General features: G+C 34.6%; 1 protein-coding gene across 3 annotated transcripts in view; it reads right to left on the reverse strand.

Annotated features, from left to right (window-relative positions):
- LOC106466495 (probable E3 ubiquitin-protein ligase HECTD2) overlaps window positions 1-24,984 on the reverse strand; it is a 107,961-nt gene that overhangs the window by 56,414 nt on the left and 26,563 nt on the right. For all 3 annotated transcript variants that reach the window (XM_022394519.1, XM_022394520.1, XM_013926786.2), the window contains 3 exons: window positions 16,064-16,398; window positions 15,618-15,720; window positions 4,639-4,728 (listed from right to left, as the gene is read on the reverse strand). In XM_022394519.1, coding sequence (XP_022250227.1) covers window positions 4,639-4,728; window positions 15,618-15,720; window positions 16,064-16,398 — 528 coding nt within the window. The remainder of the gene's footprint in view (window positions 1-4,638; window positions 4,729-15,617; window positions 15,721-16,063; window positions 16,399-24,984) is intronic.

A 24,984-nucleotide genomic window follows, 5' to 3' on the forward strand; every position in this document is an offset into this window, starting at 1 on the left:
TTTTCAGCTTACTATACCATTCCTCCCATGATTATTTCTTTGTTATGGCTACTTCTTCCTTAGCATTTCATTTAACACTTCCTTATAAACAAAAGTACTGTTCTCATTTCCTTGCGACTCTTTGAATATTCTTCTCTTTTACTGCTTTTTGTACTTTCTCATACCCCACCATGAATCTTTATTTTGTTCTTTACTTTCTTTGGAAACTCCACAAACCTTAACACCTACATCTAATAGTGAAACTTTAATAGCTTCCAATTTCTGATACAGGTCTCTTCCTTCCACTGCATGCATTTGCATTTGAGTTTTGTCTGTATCTGACTTTTTCTTTTTTTAAGTTTATTTAACATTTTCTCTCTTCAACTTCCATATCTTGATTATATATATCCTCTTTTCCACTTCTTGATTCTATTTTCTCTCTGTATCTTAATATCCATTACCAACAGCCTATGTTGGTTCACTTCACTATTTCATCCCTGAGCATCACTTTAAAGTTAATAATATTATTTCTATCTGTTTGTCTGACAATCACAAAGCCAATTTGACTTATATGCTGACCACTCTTATACATAATTAAGTGATCCTCTGTTTTCTGGAATCCAATATTGGCAATATATAATTATAAGGCCTCTGCCAATTCAAGATACAACATCAGCATGGTGAAAATATCTTGTATTTATTGGTGTTGCCTCATGGTCTCACTCACAATTCCCTCAGCAAACATGACAACAAGGACCTTTTCGTGATCTGTAGCCACCATTGCAAATTGCATAGATCACCTTTGAAGGTACTGAAGTTATACTTCGAGTTTTGAACTCCATCAGGTGTATGGCTCGGATTTCCTCCAGGTAAAATTGTCAAAGCAGCTCAGCTATGACTATGTCCTAGTCTCTAAGCTTTTCTTACATCACATACTCAGTAGCTTCAAAATCCAGGTCATCTAAATTCAGGATCAGGCACCCCATTGCCAGTACCTGAGATTATTGGTTTCAGGCTGAAATGCCTTATGAAATGGTTCAGATCATTCTTGTCTGTCCATACACTATAGAAGTGATCTACTTTGTCTCTATCATGTACAAGCATAGATCTCTTCCTGGAAGGGACGTCGTTTTCTTCAGGCTAAACAGTCTGGTATGATGGGCTACCACCGAATAAGCAGGCTCTTGGAGCCTCACACTTTATCAAATGTCAGCTCCTGACCCCTAGATTGCAGAAGAACAAGCAATGAGCGATTTTTGTTTATGGTTCTTGCTGAACCCTGGATCACCCCTTGACCTATGATCAACTGGCAACACACCTTCATCAATCATGAGAGGGGTTTTCTGTTGTCTCACAATCTTCTTCTTATCTTACAAGTACCCACTGTGTCACCTGTCAATGATACATCTTCTTCTGGTGACTCTCATCCACCTACAGCCCCTTGGTCTCACTCTGTTCTGGTTCTGGGAAAAGGTTCCCTATTATTCTACTTGTCAACACTTCCATCTTCAGCGAGTACTCACTGTTTTGCCTCTTGATGATACAGTTTGTGTTGGTAGATTTCATCTACCAATGACACTTTACACCTTTCTCTACCTTTTTTTCTACTATGAGTGTCCTTGACCAGAGTTGAGATACTATCTCTTTGGCCAATAAATGCCTATGGTTCCTATAAATACCACTGTACTCGGTCTCAGATTGAAACCTAGGAAAGGATTTTCCATGGAACTAAACACCCATTCTGTAGGTTACACTTTCTTGTACCCTGACTCCTCTCCAAGGTTGTATACCTATCACCCTGAAGAAAATGACATTCTTGGAAAGCTAACGATTTAGTATGCTTACTGATGATAAAGCACCCACTCTAAAAAGCATGAACCTTTGCAATATCAATATCCAAGTTCCTGGCACCAGAATTTCTCTTATCCTACTACTCCATCATATATTTCAATTTATAAATATCCTATAGAGCAAATCGATGGTCCAATAAACAGTAGGTTCGATGGATATGATATTATGGAACTGGGACCATTTATTTTATGAGTCCATTAACAGAAACAACGTCAATACAAACACAATACACTGATACAAATTAAGGGCAGATGTTTTGGTTGAGTGTGGTGCATCAGTGAAATAGGGGTATAAAAGCCTTTAATGTTTTTTTCACTACTCTATTGTGACTCCCCCTGTACACCACATAAAAGAAAATTAATACTAAAGGACAACATTAACCCACTGTTAAAATAGGTCACACATTAAGTCGAAGAATTTCTATGTGGAAAACCTATTGAAGCATGGCTTTAAATACTTAATACAATAACTGGTTACTCATGCCATGCACCTCGTACACGTGACATAGGGCCGTGGAAACTCCAGGCCATTAGCCATTTCGGCAACAAGAATGGCAGATAAGGAGAAGCGATATTGTTTACTTGAGTGACTATCTGCATGCACTTTAACACGATGCCTTTATTAAACATATGACTGTATAAGATGTACTGGAAGCATAACAGGAATGTTGTAAAAATATGGCTGTGGAGCGAGTACTAGAAACTCAGCAGTAATGTTTATAAAAGGTTTGATTGTAGTGCCTACAATACTAAGCACAACTAAGGACTTCACTGTAAAAAAGAGTTGGTGTCTCTTTTTAATTCTAACCTTAAACAAAAACAAGTGTTGCCAGTTCAGAACAGTGTATACTAACATAATATAATATAACTTAAATAGTTTGACTAAGCTAATGTGCACTCTTGGCCTAAATCTCCTATGCCTTTTTGGCCCGGCATGGTCGGGTGGTTAGGGCACTCGACTCGCAATCTGAGGGTCGAATCCCCGTCCCACGAAACATGCTCGCCCTTTCAGCCGTAGGGACGTTATAATGTGACGGTCAATCCCACTATTCGTTGGTAAAAGAGTAGCCCAAGAGTTGGCGGTGGGTGGTGATGACTAGCTGCCTTCCTTCTAGCTGTCTTACGCTGCTAAATTAGGGACGGCTAGCGCAGATAGCCCTCGTGTAGCTTTGCGCGAAATTCAAAAGAAACAAACAAATCCTATGTCTTTTATTACTCACTAAGAATTTCCCTTCAGTCTACTCAGATTTCAAAATAATTACCTTTTCTAGTAAAATGACATTACTCTAAAAAATAATTATGTTGTATTCATGGATTATTTTGATTTATTTTTACGACTTCATAGTTTTTAAAACATAAAGTAAGTGTTTACTTCTGCTTCCCAGTTCTGAAAAGGTGAAAACATTAGCTTGTCACATTAGACATTGAAAACCATCATATGGCAGCTCAGTGTACTGAATGTGAATACACCTAATACGATGTAGCCAGTTCAAAAAGAAAAATACAAACAACATATACATTCTCAATGACAACCATTTCTGTCTGTCGGTTTTAAAAGTATCAACACCAATTCTAGAAATATCAAAGTTCTCATGCAGGTGTAAAATATCCCAGAATTTATTCATTTTGTCCCCTTTCATTTTAAGTTTTAAGTTCGATTCTAGCACCAATAAAAGCGTTACAGTTTAGTTTATTTGGAACAGGAGAAATTTTGAATACACATAATATTTCTCTGATAAAGAATTGTTATGCACAGCTCCCGTAAATAATTTACTCTTTCCATCCTTTTTTATATTGTTTTAGAATGTTTGAACAAAGCTACACAATTATTATATCTGTATATAACTGTTCTTAGTTTTGAACTGATAGATTAAAGAAGGCAGATATTGGACTACTTTTATCTAACTAAATAGTAGTTCTTATAGCATGCACAAGGCCTCAAAATGCGACGCATGTTTTTGCAGCAATGGTACATAAACCATGGACCCTTGAATTCGCGATCTGCACATGACAACCACTGGGCCAGATCTAGCTCTTACATATTCTTGGAGTTAATAGTTTGTTTGTAACCTTGAAAAGTGAAGTATTCATTATAAGTTTATCACTTTACGAGCAATTATACACAGGATATTATACACAGGAAAGTCGACAGTTGTAATTAAGATGACTTTATTTACTCCTTTACAAATGCCATGTAGGCATTTATAAAAGCAGACGAAATCAGAGCATAAAAACACAACCCTCTATTTTTTTAGATATTTAAACCTACTGTTGTAGCTAAGTTTCTTGAATTTATATGTTTTTATTATTCTTATCTATCAATCAACAATCTGAACAACCTACACCAACTGGCTCAATCAATAATCAACCAACAACCTGAATAACTTCTCTTGTCCAACTTGCATATTTGATACTTTGAACTCATCTCCTAAACTTTTAAAAATCTATCAGACGTTTAAACACACACTTATCAGGTGTCGCCAGAGGGAGAGAATGATTGATTTGAATTTTGTGCAAAGCTACACGAGGGCTATCTGCGCTAGCCATCCCTAATTTGGCAATGAAAGACTAAAGGGAATGCAATTAGTCATCAACACCCACCGCCAACTCTTGTGCTACTCTTTTATCAACGAATAGTGTGATTGACCGTCACGTTATAATGACCCCACGGCTGAAAGGGCGAGCATGTTTGGTGAGACGGGGATTAGAACCCGCGACCGTCGCCAAAGGGAATATTGTCACAATGTGTGTTGTTAGGTTAAGTGTTTTGAAAATAGAGATCTGAGTTTTGTAAAGATATTTTACTCACAAGATACGTAAGATTGTCGTACACTGCATTCAAAAGATCAACTTTGATTTCAGGATTGTCAGCTTTGACGACTTCTTCTTGTGGGCGTTCCTAAGGAACAAGAAAAAATCACTTAAAGCCAAATTGAAAGTAGTACTAATAGTGATATCCTAGAATGGATTAAAAACTTAATTTGGGAAAATAAACAACATTAGTTACAAAGTGTTATTACTAGTTCAGGTTATGGAGAGGTTGAGTACGTTATATTAAAATAATTTTGAATATGCAAATAAGCAAGCCACGTGATAACCACAGCCGTTTTAAAGTCTCAGTGAAATAGCATGTATAAAAATACATTTTGACATTGTTTAGCTGTCATAGATAGTGTGATATTACTAAAATGCTTTTGCGAGGGTATGTAACAGCCATTTCCAATGCAAAACATGTATACACTCGGATTATTAAGATAATGTATTCAGATAAGGGATTTCGAATTTCCAAGATAGGAATATCCCTTGTATTTAATAACATTGGAAAATAAAGTAGTATGGATTAACTTGAGATACCATGACCATACAGAAATAGACCTGCAACAAGTCGTACCACAGCCATAGTAACCAGTGTAGCGTCGTGTAACAGATGAGATTCAATAAACACACAGGTTAGTGGCAAAATCATTCCATTTATCCCAGTATATAAAATAATCAGAAAGGATCTTCATCTGGAAAAGCAACACAAGTTATGTGTACATAAGTTTCATCCATAAGATATCTCAGTCAGCTCTAAAATGAAGCAGATAATCATGCTATTCAATAAGAAGATATTCAAGCTCCCAGATGCAGAAGTGATCGACTTAAAATGAGTTCTTGGAAATCACAATCCTCTAAAAGGAATGGATTATGGAAACCATCTATGTAAGCTTCGAGTACTTTGGCAATAGCAGCTTTAGGAAAGGGCCTTTTTTAAAGAAAAATATGCTGCAGCACTATTGTCAAAGTGCCAGACTGTAAATTAGAGCATGACTAGACATGGCAACATGGACTGTAATAACGGGATGAAGCTCCAAAGTCATTTTAATATAAAGTACTCAATCACTGTATTCATCCTACAATAATATTTATTTCTCTCTTCTTGGTCCATGTTATTATTTTCTTGGTACACAACTAACTGCAGAATTGTGACATAAGTATAAAAATATATAAAAATTATGATTTAGAAAGCAACAATCAAGTAGCAAGATATATAATTTGAAAGTAAAGTCCTGATCAATGATCATCTCACATAAGTAAACGGCTAGGCTCTGTTTCTATCGAAATAAAAATTATCTTTCAACTAACTAAAACGTTTTAGTGTCCTGAAAGTCAATGCTCTTGAGCTAGTCATAAAGACCCCATTTTAAGTGGTAACTTCAGATTATATTCATTGCATACTAAGGCTCGATATCAACTTTTCTTTTCATCTGACTTGTGAATGAAATAGATGTTATTCAAAATGTTGGAGAAAATTTAAGCTATCATAACACTTATAGAGAAGAAAAGAAATTGTATTCATTAGCTTTTTGTCAATATGAAGTATAACAGTATAGCATATGCTAAAACGTTTTAAATGTAAAAACCTAAAGGATTCCCTTTAGAGAGTTTTGAAGAAGCAAAAAACACCTAATGCTTCGCCTATTTATAAGTGTGCCTAGAGTGTTAAGTGAAGTAAACTTGTAAACTTAGGAGCATTTTAAGCATTAAGTATGAAAAGAAATTGTTAAAGATAGTAATTGCAATAATAAACGGACTCAGCCATGTTGTGAAACACCTTATATTGTTCTTAGTTATGACATGTGAAATGTTTTCTGTATATATATATATATATATTTAACATTAAAACAAAATGTTTACATTTAATTTATACTAAAACAAAATACACCTAAAGCATGATGAAAACTGAAACTTTTAAAAATTCTAAAATCACTTAGAGGAAACAAAGAGATATGCAGTAAATATTTTGATCAAAGGATTTTTCTTTGACGGAAGTTTCATGGACAAAATGTTGGCCACGTATTAATTTTTATTTAAAGCAATTGCAACAAACTATATATTACTCATAACTCTCGTACCTTCATGGTATAGTATGCTACGTGATTTCTACCACTTGTTTAAAATAAGATTTTTCTAAATTTTCATATATTCAGGTGTATTTGGTTGCAGCACAGAATATCAGTCATGCAATTCATTAATTTCCTTTCACCCTAGCTACCTATTATCCAGGTTTATTCACTTGTGATATCACATGTGCATTTCTTAATAGAAATGTCTGTAAGGTTGAACTTCCTATATAGAAGTGCAATGTAATCTTTTATACTGCCAAATTATTTGATGCTCAAAGGATGTAACCTCCCTTAGTATTTTATGGAAATGACCAACAGTCGTGTGTGTAATGCATGTATTCTAAGAAGAATATCGTTGTCGTTTTGTCGATATAATGCTGTTTTCTCAGCTTGAAACAGATTCAGTTACATTTGTTAGATGCTAACAGTCCAAACAGTTCCTACAGAGTTAGAGACAGTACTGAAAGTTCTTAACAGCTTATATTAGATCTCCAGTAAAGTCAAGTTCTCTCAAGCAGTTATCTTATACTTGATTGTTTTTGTGTATTGAATAAAAACTGTTTCAGTGTGTTACACAAAGTGTCCAGTCTCTTTTATTCCTCAAGCTCAGTCAAAGTCAGAAAATTCAGGATTTCTCCATGAAATAGTTTTTTGTCAAACCTCCCCTTATTTTGTGGAACCTATACAATTATTCCTAGAAAAAATCTGTGTACCTGAAAATATTACAGAGTAGGCAGAAAGGAAAAAATTTGATGCTGTGAACACAGGATTTGTTTTTCTCGTGACAAGTGTGTTATCGAGTGCTTTTTTTTAATACTTGAGTTATTAAGTTTAAAAAAAAGCTTCGTATTTAAACAAATGGCATTTTCCACGAGGCAAAGGACTTATTGCTAAGAGGAAGAGTTAGTCACTAAGGGGAAGATGGTTGTCTGTGAGAGTATTCGGGTCTCGGAAAATTTATCTCTTGGATATCTGGGTTTTGGTGATGCTGCAAATGTCTATTACTACCGGAGTTTATAGTCACAACAAGAAGAACTGCCAGAATCTGGCACAACCAGAACAATTAATCAAGATCTTCCCCTGGGGTGATCTCAGTATAAAAAAGGCATGGATGACTAAGGGTTATTGCAGAGGTATGTGGTCCGGCAAGTGTAAGATTGAATAGGGCAGTCTTTACAGAATTCCAGGCCTTCATCAACCAAAGTAACTCATCCCAGCACTAGGTAAGACCACCCAAGACTCGTTAACAGAGACTAGAGAAGCCACTGTTATTTGACCCTTACTTTCCAAGCGATTTTCGGAGGTGAAATGTAATTGTGACATTTTGTGAGAATCACTCATCCTAACAAGTCACGTAATGATGTAATGTTTGCAGAGGAGACCACAAGATACTTCCTAGACATCTCCAGTGTATTAAAGTAGGTACATATACCACTCATTCATGTGCAATGAGAGAGTTGTGTTGCTTCTCAGTGCAGAGAGTGAATCAGGTTGTTATGAATCTGAATGGAATAGTGTCATTTTCACTGGATTTGCTTGTATTCTATTTTTCAACTAAAGTAAATGAATCAGCCTGTGAATGGCGATATGATATCTTACAAGTTTGGCTACTAATGTTGGCAGCTGTTTAAGACTGTAAATGTGTTTTACTGTGGAATACTGTATTTTTATGCTTTAATGCCGAAAAACGTATTCAGTTTATTGACTCAAAGATAGCAGCACGTTACAGCAATGGAGCTAGTATAGGAAGCCTGTGTTTGATTGGCATAATACAACATGCAAGCTGAAGGCAGTTTGTTAAAAACTCCTAATATATGTGGTTACGTGTACTGTTAAGATATATATATACAAGAAAATATATATGTATGAATAAACATACTTGTGTGGTGTTGCACACTTCTATGGACATTTACACAGACTCATACTCAAATAAATTAATTGCACAAAGAATGCAACCATCAAGCAATATATGTATGAAAATAAGGATTTGATCTGGATGTTATGACTTTGTGATATGAACTAAATTGTGATTACTGACCTGTTAATCATTATTTGAAGATACAGTGCACCTGATAACTTTACTAATGCTGGTAGAGAATGTTTTCAGTTTGGACTTTGAAATATTCGGCAAGTAGTAGTTGATTTTCGTTGAGGAGATAACATTACCAAATAGACTTACACTATGTTTGAGGAAAAGTAAAGTTTGGCTTAGTGTTTTTAATAGCAGTAGTGATGAGTGCTTCGATTGGATCGACTCAAAATTATGTGTAGAAAATGAATTCATCCACAAACAGTAGCTTAGCTGTCATGTCAAATGTAATCATGGTGTAACCATTCTTTTGTTTGGTTATGACTAAATATTTTTAATCACACAGTTTGAAGTATTTTGTAAACATACAGTTTTGCTGAATGTTTTACAGGAAATTCTATTGGTAGATACCGAAAAATTAATGCCCGAGATGACCGTGTTTTGATCAGTTTAACATATGAAGAACGAAATAAGTTTTGCTTCACCTTACGACACGAATAGCGTGAAACACATGTATCCCAGGGTATCCAGAAGAACAGTGAATATAAGACTGACCAAACAAGATTATTTTGCGAGAAGGGCTATCTACAAACCGATATTAATCTGAATTCACTGCCATCACTGTGTTACTTGGGCAAGACAACATGCCAATTTACAGTAATGACAATGGCGACATGTCATCTTTTCAGATTAGTCCTGTTTCCAACTTGTTAAAGATGATTGTAGAATTCGTGTTCCTTGTTTGCCTGGAGAACAGATGATGAGAGATTGTCTTTCCCATGGGCAACACACAGGAGGCGGTGCAGTTTGGGCAACTATTCATCATAGTGGAAAACTGCTCTTCATATTCTACAGGGAAACGTCAGTGGCATCATATGGAGACGATATTTCTGTCATATGCTAGTGCAAGGTTTGGCAATAAGTTTGCGTTCCAGGATGACAATGCTACTGCACACAGTTTGCGTATTGAACAGGATTATCTCGACCAGGAGGACATTACAAGATTGTCATGGCCAGCAAAGTCTCCAGATTGTAATCCCATTGAGAACTGTTGGGCAGAACTGAGCCGAAAACTTGCTAACCCCGATCCTAAATCAACTACTGTAGCTGAGTTGCAGCGCCTTCTAGTGACACATTGGGATGAAATTACGGTGAATTACATCAATAACCTCATCGACAGCATGCTACGTCGCTTTGCGGAGGTTATTAGAGTACGAGGAGAACCAACCAAGTACTGAAAGTTTAATATGAACCGATATATGATTACAGATGCTGTTTATAATAATTTGATGTTATATCTTTTCATTATATCTGTTTTGGTAAGGGTTTGTTGTGATAGGTGAAATGCTGAATTCACATCTTTCTGCAGGTGTCTGATAAAATTATTTGCTGTTGTAATAAATCGTTCATAGTGTCCATAGAATAGGTCTGATTAAATAAATTATTTATGTAGATGTTTAATATAACATGTATTTCTCAGTTTGACAGTGCTAAGTGTATTTGTATTCCATCTTAGTAATAATGTAATAATCTTATTTATTACAAAATATGCAAACATGTTGGCTAAGACTGTAGTCACTACTGGCCTGTACTAAACTTGCATATAAAAAAGTATAATAGGGAATGTGATGTGGGTATTAATAGAATTCCACTATCTGAAGTTATATGCTGGCCCTTCTATGGTAGCTAGCCTTTTTCAGTTATTACTGTACGAATCAATTTTTGCAGTTTCACCCCCCATCCCTTTCCCACTAGAATTGGGCTCTCTTTATATAACAACCATATAACAGCCGTGACAGAAATGCAGCTGAATTACAGAATAGCTGTGTTAACTTTTCTCGTGAAATTTATGATAGCTGACAGTACAACTGAGTGTTGGTCAAGTGGGAGATCTAATAAAACCTAGAAAACTGGGATGTCCAAGGATGTAAGGAACACATTTTCTACAGGCAATATATCCATAAGTAAATATAAGTTTGTAGAAATGATAGTTGACCAGGACTTTAGTATTATAACATTTGTAAAAGTAGTTTTAGGATGGAGAAATGCTGTAAATCGGTCATGACAATATTAAACTTACACTTCTAGCTGAACATCTGACCCATCAAAACTCATTGGGCATCACATTTTTAATTCTGACTTTTAATATCCAACTAATCAATCGTGTTGTCACATTCATTTTCTTTTTGCTCAACCTGTTACCTTTGGCACTACATAATGAAAAGAGAACTTAGCGAAAGGTACCTGTTTTGCTATTTTTTATTACCTACATGTTTTCAAGACCCCGTAAGCCAGCCTCAACTTTACCTTGGCAGAGCCAATGGATGAAGATGCTTTGCTGACCAATGCATAGTATATGTGCAATCTGACCCAGGCTTTTACTGTGTTGGTCCTGAAGTATCCAAAAGTGCCAAAATCTGCAAACCACCCTTAACATCTGGGCTGATAAAGGCTAGATAAGCCGAGACTTTCTAAATGTCTAGCCTACCCTTGGTCAAACCATGGTCCTAATGTCAGATCTGACTCAGGTAGATCCGTATGAAAGATTGGGATGATGCCATAAACTGTAGAGTACTCCTTCATAGTAGCACAAAATCACTGACATCAAATGTGTACTCACCTCCAGCAGGACCATTACATCCGAAACCCGCGAATATTTTACTGGATCTCAAGCCCAGACGACGGCCGTTTATATATCGGGAAGGTCGAACTACATCAAGTCAATACACCAACAACTAGATTATTGTCCATGGCTGAAATCAATTGGGGAATTTCAACATCCACAGCTACTCCCCTGCTGCTCAAATGAGATAACCTTATCAAGCAATCAATGCTAAGCTGCAGCTCCTTATCGCCATCACACAAAGAGCTACACTTCAGCAACTACCACTCCTGAAGCGACATTGTCAGACCCCAGCCATTAAGCAGATAAAGGCTTAGGTAATATTCAACCATGAGGAAAATCAGTTGCTGAAATTCAATGAGCCACAACTATCACTGAAACAAGAGGTGTAGTGACTGTTTACCAAGCTAACCCAGAAAAACAAGGCCTTGATGAAGGCCAAGGAGATAATATGGCAAATCATTGCCACTAGTAGAAAGTCCACCACTGCACTCAAAAGCCTGTTAATGATACTTCAGTGACAACCAAGCTTTGAGGTGAGTGTTGCAGCCTTATACACTCATATTTTCTTTCTTCTCCTCAATTATAATAACTCGAAAGTATTGTTAATTAATTCCATGCACAGATTGTATAAATATTGCTCTTCTAACTCCAGCGACTTCAGGAAATCACTCTTCGATTTGTGCAAGTGTCAGTCACCATAAGAATTTTATTCTTCATGCCATCACCAAGTAAGATGCACATCTGTATATACGTATATATAATTTCTACCTTTGTATCTGTGTATATGTTTTATTAATCTTTCTTTTCTTTGCTATATTTTACTATTGGTTGATGTGAAGTTAATGAATTTATTTTGTTTTGTATTCACATCAAAATGGTTTATTTTGCATAAATTTAATTCTATTGTCTTGCTTTTTCTTTATGAAATGATTATTTGATATGTTATTTTTCCTTTATAAAGGGTCCCTTTAGTGTTCCTAAATTTTGGGATGTTTTGCTTTCTGTTTTTTCTGTAGTTAGTATGGAAGAAGTTATTACTATGTTATATGGCTGGAAGTTTGAATACTGTCAAAATGCTTATATTATTTTGTATTCTTGATTTTGTGCTGGAGGTTTTTTCTGTTTCCAGTAATGTTAAATAACGATACTTAAGTAAGATTGTTTTGATTTTTTCGTCTTCTTTTGTACTTTTACTCCCTGGTTGTTCAGTGGTCCCTCTGAAGTCTTATAATGCTAAACATCAGGTTTGAGTACTTGCAGTGAGCAGCAAACAGATGGTCCATTGTGAAGCTTTATGCTTAAAAACAAACAAATAAAACAATCCAAACTCTTGTACTTTACATCAAATGGCTTATTTTATGTTTCAGATTTTATTGAAGCTTGCTTTTATGTAAAGGGTAGCTTTTTTATTTTTTTATCATTTTGGTGGATTTTTTGTAAGGTTTATTTATATAAAAGGATTGTTTAGCATTTGTAATTTCGTTATGTTATATATAATTTGATATTAAGCGGCTTATTTTGTGCATGCAACACCAAAAGGTCATTTTGCTTATTTGTTTTGGAACAAAGCCACATTAGACTATCTACTATGTCCACTGTGGCTAATCGAACCTTTGATTTGAGCATTATAAGTCTTTAGACTTATCACAGTCCCGTCGAAGGACGCTATATTATATTATATTTGAAATTTATTGTTTCCTTTTGAATCTTGATTTGTATGTTTTTGTAGTTTGAAGTTATATTATTGGCTTTCACTCATACAAGTGTTTTGCTTTGCAAGTATTTAACAGGGGCGAGAGTAAGTTACACAGCTTTCTTGACCAATGCACGGATTTGTATGATTATCTTTTAAATTTTTAAGCTAGGGGTACCAAAAACGACCTGAAGGTAGAGGGGGAGGAAAGGTGTGTCTTCCATGCATACAACATGTTTTCTATCCCTTGCCATATCTAAGATTTTTCAAAAATATTATATATGCAAGTGTATGAGGTTGCAACACAGAACGTTGGTCATAAAAGTCACTAAATTCATTTTGTCCAAGCTAACTCAGTCATTCACTTATGGCATCACATGTGCTTTCTGTAACGTTGTACTTCATAAGTATAAATGTACAGTGATCTATCCCACTGACAAGTTAGGTGATAGCCTAAGAATGTAACCCCACTTATATTTTTTGGGGGACTAACCAACAGTCATGTGGATAATGCATGCATTTTGAGAAGAATATTATTATTTGTTCGTGTGTATATGATTTTATGCTACGTTTCTCAGTCTGAAACAGACCTAGTCACATTTCTTAGAATTAAAATATTAAAATGATCAAACGATCACCGTTGTGTAATACACAATTAAAATATTTTTAAAGACCGATCAATGACTGGAAATTAAAAAGTGAACAATGTGCCAGTCATTGAAATTTTAGACATGATAAATTTAACAAAACTTGCGTGGAATATTCATTTCTCCAATTTAATAATAAGATTTATAAATAGACTGAAGGCCTAGCTATGAATTCTCCATTATCTTCCTTGCTGTATGATCTTCTCATTGATAGGTTTGAAACTGATGTATTACTGAATGCTAAACTTAAACCAGAAATAGGGGTTAGGTATGTAGATGACACTCTCGTGGTGTGGTGACATTCAATTTACTTACGAAGTTGAAGAAAATAAGAGTTTACCGTTTTTGTACATATTAGTTAAGAAAATAAAGATAAGTTAGAAACTGGGTCTATCATGAACTGTTTTATGTTTTCATGCTGCAACACAAAGAGTTATGTCATACAAAGTCATAAAAATGTCAGATTTTTATTCTATGTTTACAGGTCTTTAAAACTATGTTCTAATCCAGAAGATTCAAAAAATGAGCTGTTATTAATTATATATGTAGCATTAGATAGAGGTTTCTCGCCTCCTGTTGTTAATACAGCAGTGAGAAAATTTAACAAATTTAACAAAATAACAAATGATGATTAAAAAATAACTAAAATCAACATTTGATAAAATAGATAAAAGATAAATGTTGCTTGTACCATATGTTCCAGGTTGTTATATCAAATGTTCCATAAATTCAAAACACAAAAAATCTCTTTCCCAGTGAATAAAATTAGTCAAATATTAAATAAAACTAAAGATGAAATAAATTTAATGGAGAAAACAGGTATTTATAAAATTGAATGTGAATATGGTTGTGTATACACTGGTCAAACTAGAAGAACTTTAAAATTTAGAGTAAATAAACATAAGAGAAATGTTAAAAACAAAAGTAAAAACTCTGCACTAGCTGAACATGCAAATTATACAGCTCATGTCATCCAGTGGGGAAAAACTGTTATTCTGCTCAACCGAATAAAATGGCGGCTAAAAATATTAGAGAAACCACAGAAATAATGAAACACTGTAAAAATAATTTAATCTTAAATAAGGAGGAAGGGTTAGAAAATCAGAAAGTAGATGGTGTGATCTTTTTTAAATATGTAAACTAGTAGTCACATGAGTATGGCTTTTTGTATTTAAATGTTTCACAACATTTGTTTTTCCCACTCCTGGGGATGGTGTGAACGACGTCGAAGCCTGTAGAGCGTATTTTTATGACCGTTGATCGTTTGAGTATTAATACTCAAAATATTTACACAAGTTCCTTGAATTTTAACCTATTTCTTAGAGCTATTAAAGATTCTAACAGTTCTACAAAAACAACAACTATCCTAAGAGACTATATTAGACTCTCCAGTAAAAGCACCATCTTTCATGCTCTTGTCTTATCTTTTGTGTATTGAATAAAGATTGTTTCGTTTTGTTAAGTTTATTTCATTCTTGATACTCAGTCAAAGAAAAATATTTCAGATTTGCTCCGCAAGCCATTTTCTGTTGAACCTCCTGCTATTCTGCCTTATTATGGAAAATCAGTAAACCTGTGAATACCACATGTTTACATGGTTAGGTCAGTGTAGCTCGATCAGATTCAACACAAACAAAAGATCTATTAAACTATAGGGAATTATTGTGCATAGATTGCAAACGCATGGAAGAAACGTCCCAGTTTTATGGCAACTGTCTGGAAACTCTTGAAAGCGATGACGTTACAGATCCAATCTTGATGCACCTTATGACAAAACATATCAGACGAATACTTCTGCCTTTAATCCGAAACGCCCTTGAACAGTTACTGTTCGTAAATAATGTTTCTCTATCATTAATTAAAAACTTATTAAAGACAAAATATATTTGCAGAATCTCAAACATTACCTTGAAAACAGCATTTAACTCCACTAGAGAACTAAATGTGGTTTCGTAAATTTCTTGAACTTTGGTAAATTCTCCGCTACTCCTTGCCTCTTCTATTTCTTCTCTAAAGAAGAAAAATCAAAAATATATAATCATTTCAAGAATTTTCCTCCAAGTTTTCTTCCTCTCCCCCTTCTTCTGGCTTACTCTATATATTTTCATAAAATTGGTTTATCAGGTATTCAAATGAGCAACAAAATATCATTTCCACCTTTGTTCATCTTGCTCTATTGGCCGGGTATCCAAAAGTAATTTAATTTTTTTATTAGATAAATATATATTTCATGACCTTCTGAAAATTACTTAATTTTCATTGTGTTTTAAATATGAAAGTATAACGCAGTTATGTACGTACATGGTATCTCATAATGAGTCATATTATTATTCAAAAACAGTACATAACTCACCTGAGGACTTCTACTGTATATTGTCTGTTAGGATAAACAATGACATCGTCATCGAAATTAATTTTCTGTGAAATGGAGGATTTTCCCCTAGACCTCGCACTAGAGAAAGCTTGGTTATTATTTCTCACGTCTGAATCTTGAGAGTTGCCTGGAACTGAGACCAATCGTCCTTCTGTAGTCTGCTGAATAGGCGGTAGGGAAAGATAGAGAGCGCTGTTGGAGTTTGGTGAACTTGGGGGTAACAGAAGACCAGTGATATAAGTATGAATTACTCCTAAGCCTTCGGTTAAAAGGGGACCAAAGCCCGCAAACTGCATATAAGGTCTGTGAGATTCCTGCAAGAAAAACCTTGATTAATTAATAAATTTAAAGCGTATACTGTGTTCCTGAACGATGCGTAATTTATATATTTTAAACACAGCATATAATACTATCATTGTACTTATACTAGGGTCACCAGACGTTCAAGTAAAATTGAGATCGCCCAGTTTATTGGTCTTTATTTTTCCGTCTTGAACAGAACCAGTAAATATATAAAATTGTTCAAGTTTCTCTGTACCTCAGTGTGAGTTTGATATGTACAGTTTGTCATGATACACGTATCCTTTAAATATTTCTTGTAAAAAATATCCAGACAAAGAAATATCACATGGCACAGTGTTCTCTTCCTCTCTGCTTCGTTTTCTTAACCTAATCTACTGTTGGATAGTAATTGAAATTTGGAGACCTTTCCAGTCGGGAAAAACGAAACGAATAAGCAATATTTTTCTTATGAGTTTAATAAAACTTAGAGGCGATTTTATTTTTTAACTCGATAAGCTTTTTAAAATGTTTTTGTCTATGGTTTTAAAACGCGATGCAACAATCACCATTTATTTAGCATATGGCAAAAAATGAATTATTGTAATTTAAACTGCTCCAGATCTGTTACAGAGACACGCCGTTTCGGAAAATAATGTTCTAGTTTTCATTCTGGAAATCTGGTAACCCTAACTGCATACACATTAAAAGAAGTGAAAAATTCGCATAAAATGGATCAATGCTAAGAAATAGATGGTACGCTGCTTTAATTTTCACTGATAACTTATGATTAATGATTCAGAGGTAGCGCTTTCGCAATTATACTAGCTGTTCAATTGTTTATTTGTTTTTAGAGTAAAGTTATATTGGGCTATCTGCTGAGTCCATGCTGTGAATCGAACCCCGAATTTTAGCATTGCAAGTCTGTAACCTTATCGCTGTCACACCAGGATGTGTTCGTAGGTAAATGTATCTATGAAGGGTAGTTAAATATAAAATAAAAAACACGTAAAAGATAAAATTAATTAATCAAAACTTCAGTTTCGGATGCTAAAATTAAACATATATATTACACATGTAATGTATAACACACACACACACACACACACATATATATATACATAACAAAGTCAAAGATATAAATTATAACACGTGAACTTTAAACAAATCTATAATTTGCTTCTTAAATTCCCAAGGAGATGTTCTTCATTGTAAGATCGTAATTATTAATTGTTAAATATGTGCTTCAATGTGTGTTTTCTATAATTCAACTAAAGCTCTCCAAAAACAGTTATGAAAATTCAATGTACATTTGAGAAGACTGTTATGTGAATATCTTATTTGTTACTGTATTTATTCATTATGATTCTGAAATTCATTTTTCAATCAACTTAAATTTAATTATAGTCAGAACAAAAATAGCCTATAAGTAAAATTTGTTGAATAAAAATTCTCTGTTAATTTTACATATAAATCTCTAGCACTAGTTAAAACATCATCTGTATCATTCACATGAGAGCATTACCTCTGGATTATTAAGTATAAAAAAATTAATAAATATTTGTGCAAAATGTCTTTACTTCTTTCCATATATCACATTTAGATGTTCTGTCCTGTGTATAAGTTATGCAGGTTTTCTCTGTGTTACGTGGCATGCTTTTTGCCACATGTAATTTCACTTTTGTTTTCCACGTTATGTAAGGTGTCCTTGTAATATATAGAATTTTTAGTGTTTGAAAATTACTCACGTTGCCCTGCACTATATTGATGTTACCTATCTTTCTTTTATTTCCATGAGATACGCATAGCCTTATATAGTATTTTCTGCATTACCATATTTTACATCTGTAAATTATTAAAGATAAATATTATATCGTGCCTCTTCAGAGTACCAATTCTTCAACAGTTTCTAAATGATACATTTATCCCTTTAAACATTAAATTTTGGAACAACATTTAATTCAAACAAAACATACGACATTCAAAAATAATAATGGTCATGGGAAAAAATTGATGTATTATTATTATTATTGGAATTTGGAGGGTAAATTCCAATCTCAACTCTTCTAATGTTATTTATTAACATAGATATATCATGTTTCATTCCGCTTGATTTGTGACTATTATAAACAGCGACAGGAGATAAGTTTTACTATTAGTATCAGTGGTTCGTGTTTGCAGTTACCTATTTCAGTAACATTTTTATACTTGCTTTTCTTACCTTCCCACAACTAGATGTAAATGTTGAATCGTGGTTTTAAATACAGACCACATAGTGAACTTGAGTAAGTACCTAAATCCGAAATTCTATTTCTAAGTCAAATTTAATTTCACATTGCAAATAGAAGGGAAATCTGACAGGCGGTGTTTCAATACCATTATATGGGTCTTTCATTTTTGAATAGCGTTTTTACTTGTGAAAATGCTTATTATTTTCATTTCATAGTGTGTAGCCTATATTTATTTGTCTGTCCTCCTTTTTTTGGCCTAGAAAATGTAGCAATCTAGTTCAAGTGATACAATACATGAAACTGGGTTTATCTGACATTTTATGTAAGTTTAAGATTTTTATTAAGTATGACTTTTAGGTTCCAAAGTAGGGTAAATCTTAAAGACTTAAAGCCACAAGCAGTTTCTTATTATCATTTATGTGCTGAGGTTGCAAATATAAACATCCCATCCATCCAACAAATAGGAACAATTATCATGGAAGGACAAAGATGACAGTAGAGAAAATAAATTAAATGAGATCATAAATCAGAACATATCTAGAGCTTAGACAAAATATACACGTATTTAAAATCTTTAACGACGTCGAAGCATATGCGAAGGAGACAAATATTTGGAAGGAGCACGCGTTACAAGAATTCCGTATATTGTCGTAACGTATTTCATCGTTAGGCGGATTCTTTTGGGATATTTGGTAAAACTATTGTCAAGTCCAGCACACGTAACAATAAGAATTAATTTTAGTTATTCAATTCAATCTACATTCACGGATAGGCCTAACCTCACGGCCCGGCATGGCCAAGTGGTTAGGGCGCTCGACTCGCAATCTGAGGGTCGCGGGTTCGAATCCCCGTCCCACCAAACATGTTCACCCTTTCAGCCGTGGGGGCGTTATAAAATGACGGTGAATCCCACTATTCGTTGGTAAAAGAGTAGCACAAGAGTTGGCGGTGGTTGGTGATGAGTAACTTCCTTCCCTCTACTCTTACACTGCTAAATTAGGGACAGCTAGCGCAGATAGCTCGTGTAGCTTTGCGCGAAATTCAAAAACAAACAAGCTTAACCTCACAGACAACGTTTTAACAGAAAGTTCGAAACAAGTAATACCTAACTCACAGATAAACTTACTTGTTAATGTTGCACTTTCAATCGCTAACGAACTCACTTTTTTAGCTTACTAACTGAATCTTGGAACTGAATAATTTACTCTAGAACTTATATTGTTCTTTTTTTTCTACTTTCTACACAAAATTTCTAGATCATGACGCAATGATTAACTTCCTTTAACAAACAAACATCCAAATTAAAACATTGAAAATATAGCTTACAATACTACGCTTTTCTGGATCGTACAGAATTAAACACTCTTAATCTGTGTGTGTGTATCTGTTCCTTATACGTTTCCAAATTTCTTGATCAATCAACACCAAACCTGACACAGAGATACAAGATGACATGATGAAAACCATGAGGAGGGTTGGACCCTCCATCTAACTTCATATTGATATAATTCTTAAAAACAGAATGTTTTTCTTTTCAGTATTGGTATCTTTATGTATTTTTTTTTGCACTTTTAATGTTAATTATGTTAACAACAACAACAAAAAAAGCACAATTTCCTATCCTTTGTTACAAACAAGTATTTATTTTCCCGTCCATTAGACGGGTATTCCAGCTAGTATACAAAAAAGTACGCTAAACTATTTATGGTATGCAGATAGAATGGCTTATTGCCCTTATTATCGTTGGAAAGTTCTCCATAGGTAAGTGATCGAGCAAATCCACTGATGGTTCTATCCTTTGTGATCCGCTAGAAGTAGTCTCGACAGGAACCCTGTACTCTTCAGCAGGTTTACTTTATGCTAGCAAGTTCTTCTCTGGAATTACTCAGTTGAAAATTTACGTACCAATGTAGATCTCAAGACAACCACAGTGTATGATTTTTTACTTGAACCACCTGTCCTTTTGAATTCTGTAAACAGCATCATTGATTCTTTTCAGTACAACACATGACCCTCCCCAACACCTGCACGATTGTGAAGTACATTCTTTCTAATGACAGGGATTGTTCAACCATATCACGTTACCTCGATGGAAGTCAGTCTTATCAGCATAAACATCATAGTAACATTTCATTTTATCACTAGTTGATACAAGTCTTTTCCGAATAAAGTTATGTATGGCATCAATGTTGTTCCTTTGTTTTTCTAGATATTCTGTGTAAGACTCTGATGTGAGATCAAAAGGTTTCATGTACTGCTGTTCAATAATTCAAAAATAGCGGTGGAAAATCTTGATCCCACTTTTTCTGATGTTCATTTACATAAATGGCTAATTGGCTTTAAAATGTATAGTTGTTTTTCTTCATCGTGTTGTCAGGAGATAGGTGAAAGGCTGTTGTCTGGTGTTTTTGAGCCCAAGGATCTCACATATTTCCACAAACAAGGCTGATTCGAAGTTTAGTCCCTGTACTGAGTGAGTTCCATAGGCATCACAAATTTTGAAAATAATTCATTGACTGTTTCCTTGCTAGGGTTTCTGCTCCTTGGTTAGGAACAGCAAATACTTCTGGCCATTTGGTAAGATAGTCCATTAAAGCCAAGATGTATTAATTCCAACTGTTACACTATAGCAGAGGATCAAGCACATTGAGAGCAAATCTCTTAAGTGACACTCGAACAAACTACTGTAGATTTCTGCACCCAAACCAATAGAAGCATTCCCTTACTCTCACTTCTGTGCCTTCTTAACACGCAAGTGTCCAGCTGTTCGAAGGTTGTAAAAATGTACTTTAGGAAATGAATACTGTGGGAGTACCAACCATAATCATTGTTTCTGTCTACTTGTATCTCCCCAATTCTGATATAAAAAGCTCTCTTATAGGAATAATGAATCCCACTTTCACCAGCACAACTTTGTGTTTTGGCTGTATGAGGGTTTTTCTACACTAATCTTGATCCATTGAATAATTGGTTTTAAACATTTATCTTTTGCTTCGGTATTTTTCAATTGAGTATTGGACCAAATTAGTTCTTTGTCCTCACATCTTGAACTATACTCTGTTTTACTTGAGGTTTGTTGTCTTTACCATCTCATGCTTCTCTCTTTTCAAAGTGTATATATATCCTTCATTAAAGTGTAGACTTAGGGATAACAGCATTTCCATGGTTCCATCCCAGAGTCATGCACGATGTTAAAGTCCTGGTGTTTTGCGATCCATTTTGTTATCTACCCTTCTGGATTACAAAAATTCCCCAACCACTTAAGATAATATGATAAGGCTCGAACAATGCTTAGTATACATCTTTAAGTTGTACAAGACCTCTTTTCTGCAGCATTCACTGACTTGCATTAGTAAGCGAATAAAAGTTATTTTCTATGTCGTCCCTACAATAGTATTGCTCTCACTGCAAAGTCATTAGCATCTGTAGATCTTCAAGAGCTGGTTTTGCTAATACAGGAGTAGTGATTAATTCTTTCTTCAATTTATGGAATGCTTGTTCACAATCATTAATTCAACAAAATTTATTTAGTTTATAAAATTGAATATGAGCTATGCTAGAAAGCGGTTTTACATATTATAATAGCAAGAGTACAATCCAAACAATTCTCTTACCTCACGCAAGTTATTTGGCATTGGCTAATTTTGGACAGATTCAATTTTAGAGGGAATTCCTTTTAACTGACTATGCATCCCAGGAAACTCGCATGTTGATAGAATAATTTATACTTGCGGAGGTTCATCTTAAGTAATTTCCTTAGCCCATTGTAAACATCATCAACGGTCTCCTCCTGTGTGATTATGTCATCCAGGGTATTTCAGAAAGACTACACTCCATTAGTCATTGAAATGTAGCAAGTGTATTGCATAAACCAAATGGTAACACAACAAACTGTCACTTGCATCCATCTTTCTTTTTCACAAATAATAGGTGATGTCCAAACACTAGTACTCGGCTCTATTACTACTTGTTTCTTTATGGTTTCTACCTCTTTGAAAACCTCAGTAAGATTTCCTAGTGAGAGTAATTTGGCTAACTGGCGTATTGAGCTGCATTTATAGTATCAATCTTATGAGATATTTCATTTGTTTGGCCTAAGCTATGATATCAACTAGAGAAAGTATTTTCAATGGTTCATGATATAGTCAAGACATCTGTAGCATTGATCAGCTGTAAAACAACCACAGCTCCAGCCATACAGCTCTTATATGTGAGGTGGTAGACTATCTGTATGCGAGGATTTGATATTAGAATTCCTACATATTGCCTCAAAGATGACTACTTCTGATATGGAAGTACTACCCGTATATCTTCACACCTTGCAATGTCTAGACTTGACTCGAATTTTATAATTTATTGTGTTCATGGCCATAATAATGACATATTTATTTTTCAGATCTATGAAAGTTTTTCAAAAGAAAAATTCATTAGGACACGCGGCTGTATTTAATTCTACTACACCGCAATCACTAGATGTAAAATTATTCCTGATATGAGTATTTCTCTACTTGGTGGTACAATAACTGCCCTCCTTGTTGTCACTTAAAGTTCAACCTCTGGTGTAGTAATTTTCATGTAGTGCACAGGGATTTCATGATCATAGATTGTGAAGCTAATGAAGACAGCCAAACTTCACTTCCAAGTCTCCACATGAAGCCATTCTTAATATGCACTCTTCCTTGATGTCAGCTACACATCATGAGGCGTAGATAACTTTCATAAAGTAAGAGTAACTTCCAATTTTTCTCTTCCTAGAACTTTATGTCCATTATTGTTCACATCAATCTATCGTCTTTCTTAATTTCTGTAGGCAATTTCCCACCTTTTATAACCAAATTGGGCCAAATTATTGTAGCTGTAAGACCAGTGTTAAGCAACATACAACAAGGTTTTCCATCAATAAGTCCATGGACTCGTGGACATTTTTTCTCAAATAATGAACTTCTATTCTCATTTGAGATAGATTAAGTATTCCTAGCTAAAATTTGCCTGATGAATCCAACTAATTCCTGTTTTCTTGATGTCTTGTTAGCTCTGTATTGTTCCTTTGATCTGCTTCGGTTCTGTCCCTTTGGCTTAATAACAACTGTTGATCTCTTATAGCCTCGGCTGTAATGGTCATTTTCTCTATATAATAGTTATCTCTTTCTGCTATCCTTTGAAAGAAGCTCTTATTCTATACAGACCTTTGCATGCAGCTTCTGGCAGTATGCCGCTTAAAACTACACTTGAAACATTAATTATTTTGTGGTGTATTTGTTTAACTAGTCCTCTAACTAATACTTTAAGATCTAGACTATGGTCAGTGGGAGTTTGGAGTTTCAATACCATAGGATTTAATATTCCTGTAATGTTTAGATGGCGTCTTTAGTTGTGTATCTTTAGTGTAAGTTCAACCGCAAAGCTTCCTTTAAAAACGTACATCTACCTTGTTTCAGCCTGTTCCTCATATCATCGTCTGCTATGGGATTTGTAAATTTGTCATGTGTTAATGAATTAACTGTTTCCTGATCAGCTTCTGGGTAAGATAATTGGGCAAGCTTTTTCAAATATTCTGCAAGTTCAGCTAAGAGCTCTTCTTTCCTCCGTATACTGTTTAAAAATTTTGCTCTAGGTGCTTCTTTGTGATTCGTCACTACGAACCTGTTGAATAAGGCAGGCTACCAATATTTGATGGTTTTTATTCTTTCAGCTGGAAGGTTACGTAATGTTGCCAAAGACAGTCCATTTAACTGGCCATCGAAATTGATAGCTTGATGTTAGTTATTCAACCCATTAACTTTTGAAATGGTTTCGAATTAAGCCTGATATTCCTCCCATAATACCTTCCTATCATAATCCGTTGGTTTCTTAATTGGCCGATGTTGATTTGGTAAGCTAAATTCTGGAACTTGACTTCGTAGTTTCATGGCTGTAGTAGTCGAGGATGATCCTTCATTAACAGATGACACAGCAGCAGAGGTAATAGGTGAAGACCAAATAAGTAAGTTCTATACCAAATTTTGTAGTAGATGGTGTTTTAGGTTGGAACTCTTGAGACAATGCAAAAAGAGGTGTGACTGATTTAATCTTTACATTAAATAATTCGTCTTCCAGATGCTTTATTCTATCACCAATGTTCTTTCCTACCTTAATGATGCCGTTTTTTACTTCATAGATGTTGTTGTTGTTGTTCTTGGCAATTATTTTGATTTAAAAATAATTATCTCCTAAGAAATAATTACTAATCAAGGGTGCTCGAAGATTAAACAATCCTCCTTCTCCCTGCTCGTGGCATAAGGTTAAATTTCAATTAATGGTCAGCGGAATAATGAGCCGTATGGGCGAAGAAGAAGTAATAAAATTTTAATTAATTAATTAAAAATTACATATACTCGTATATATATTCCC

Source organism: Limulus polyphemus, unplaced genomic scaffold (genome assembly GCF_000517525.1).
Source record: "Limulus polyphemus unplaced genomic scaffold, Limulus_polyphemus-2.1.2 Scaffold2277, whole genome shotgun sequence".
NCBI lineage: Eukaryota > Metazoa > Arthropoda > Merostomata > Xiphosura > Limulidae > Limulus > Limulus polyphemus.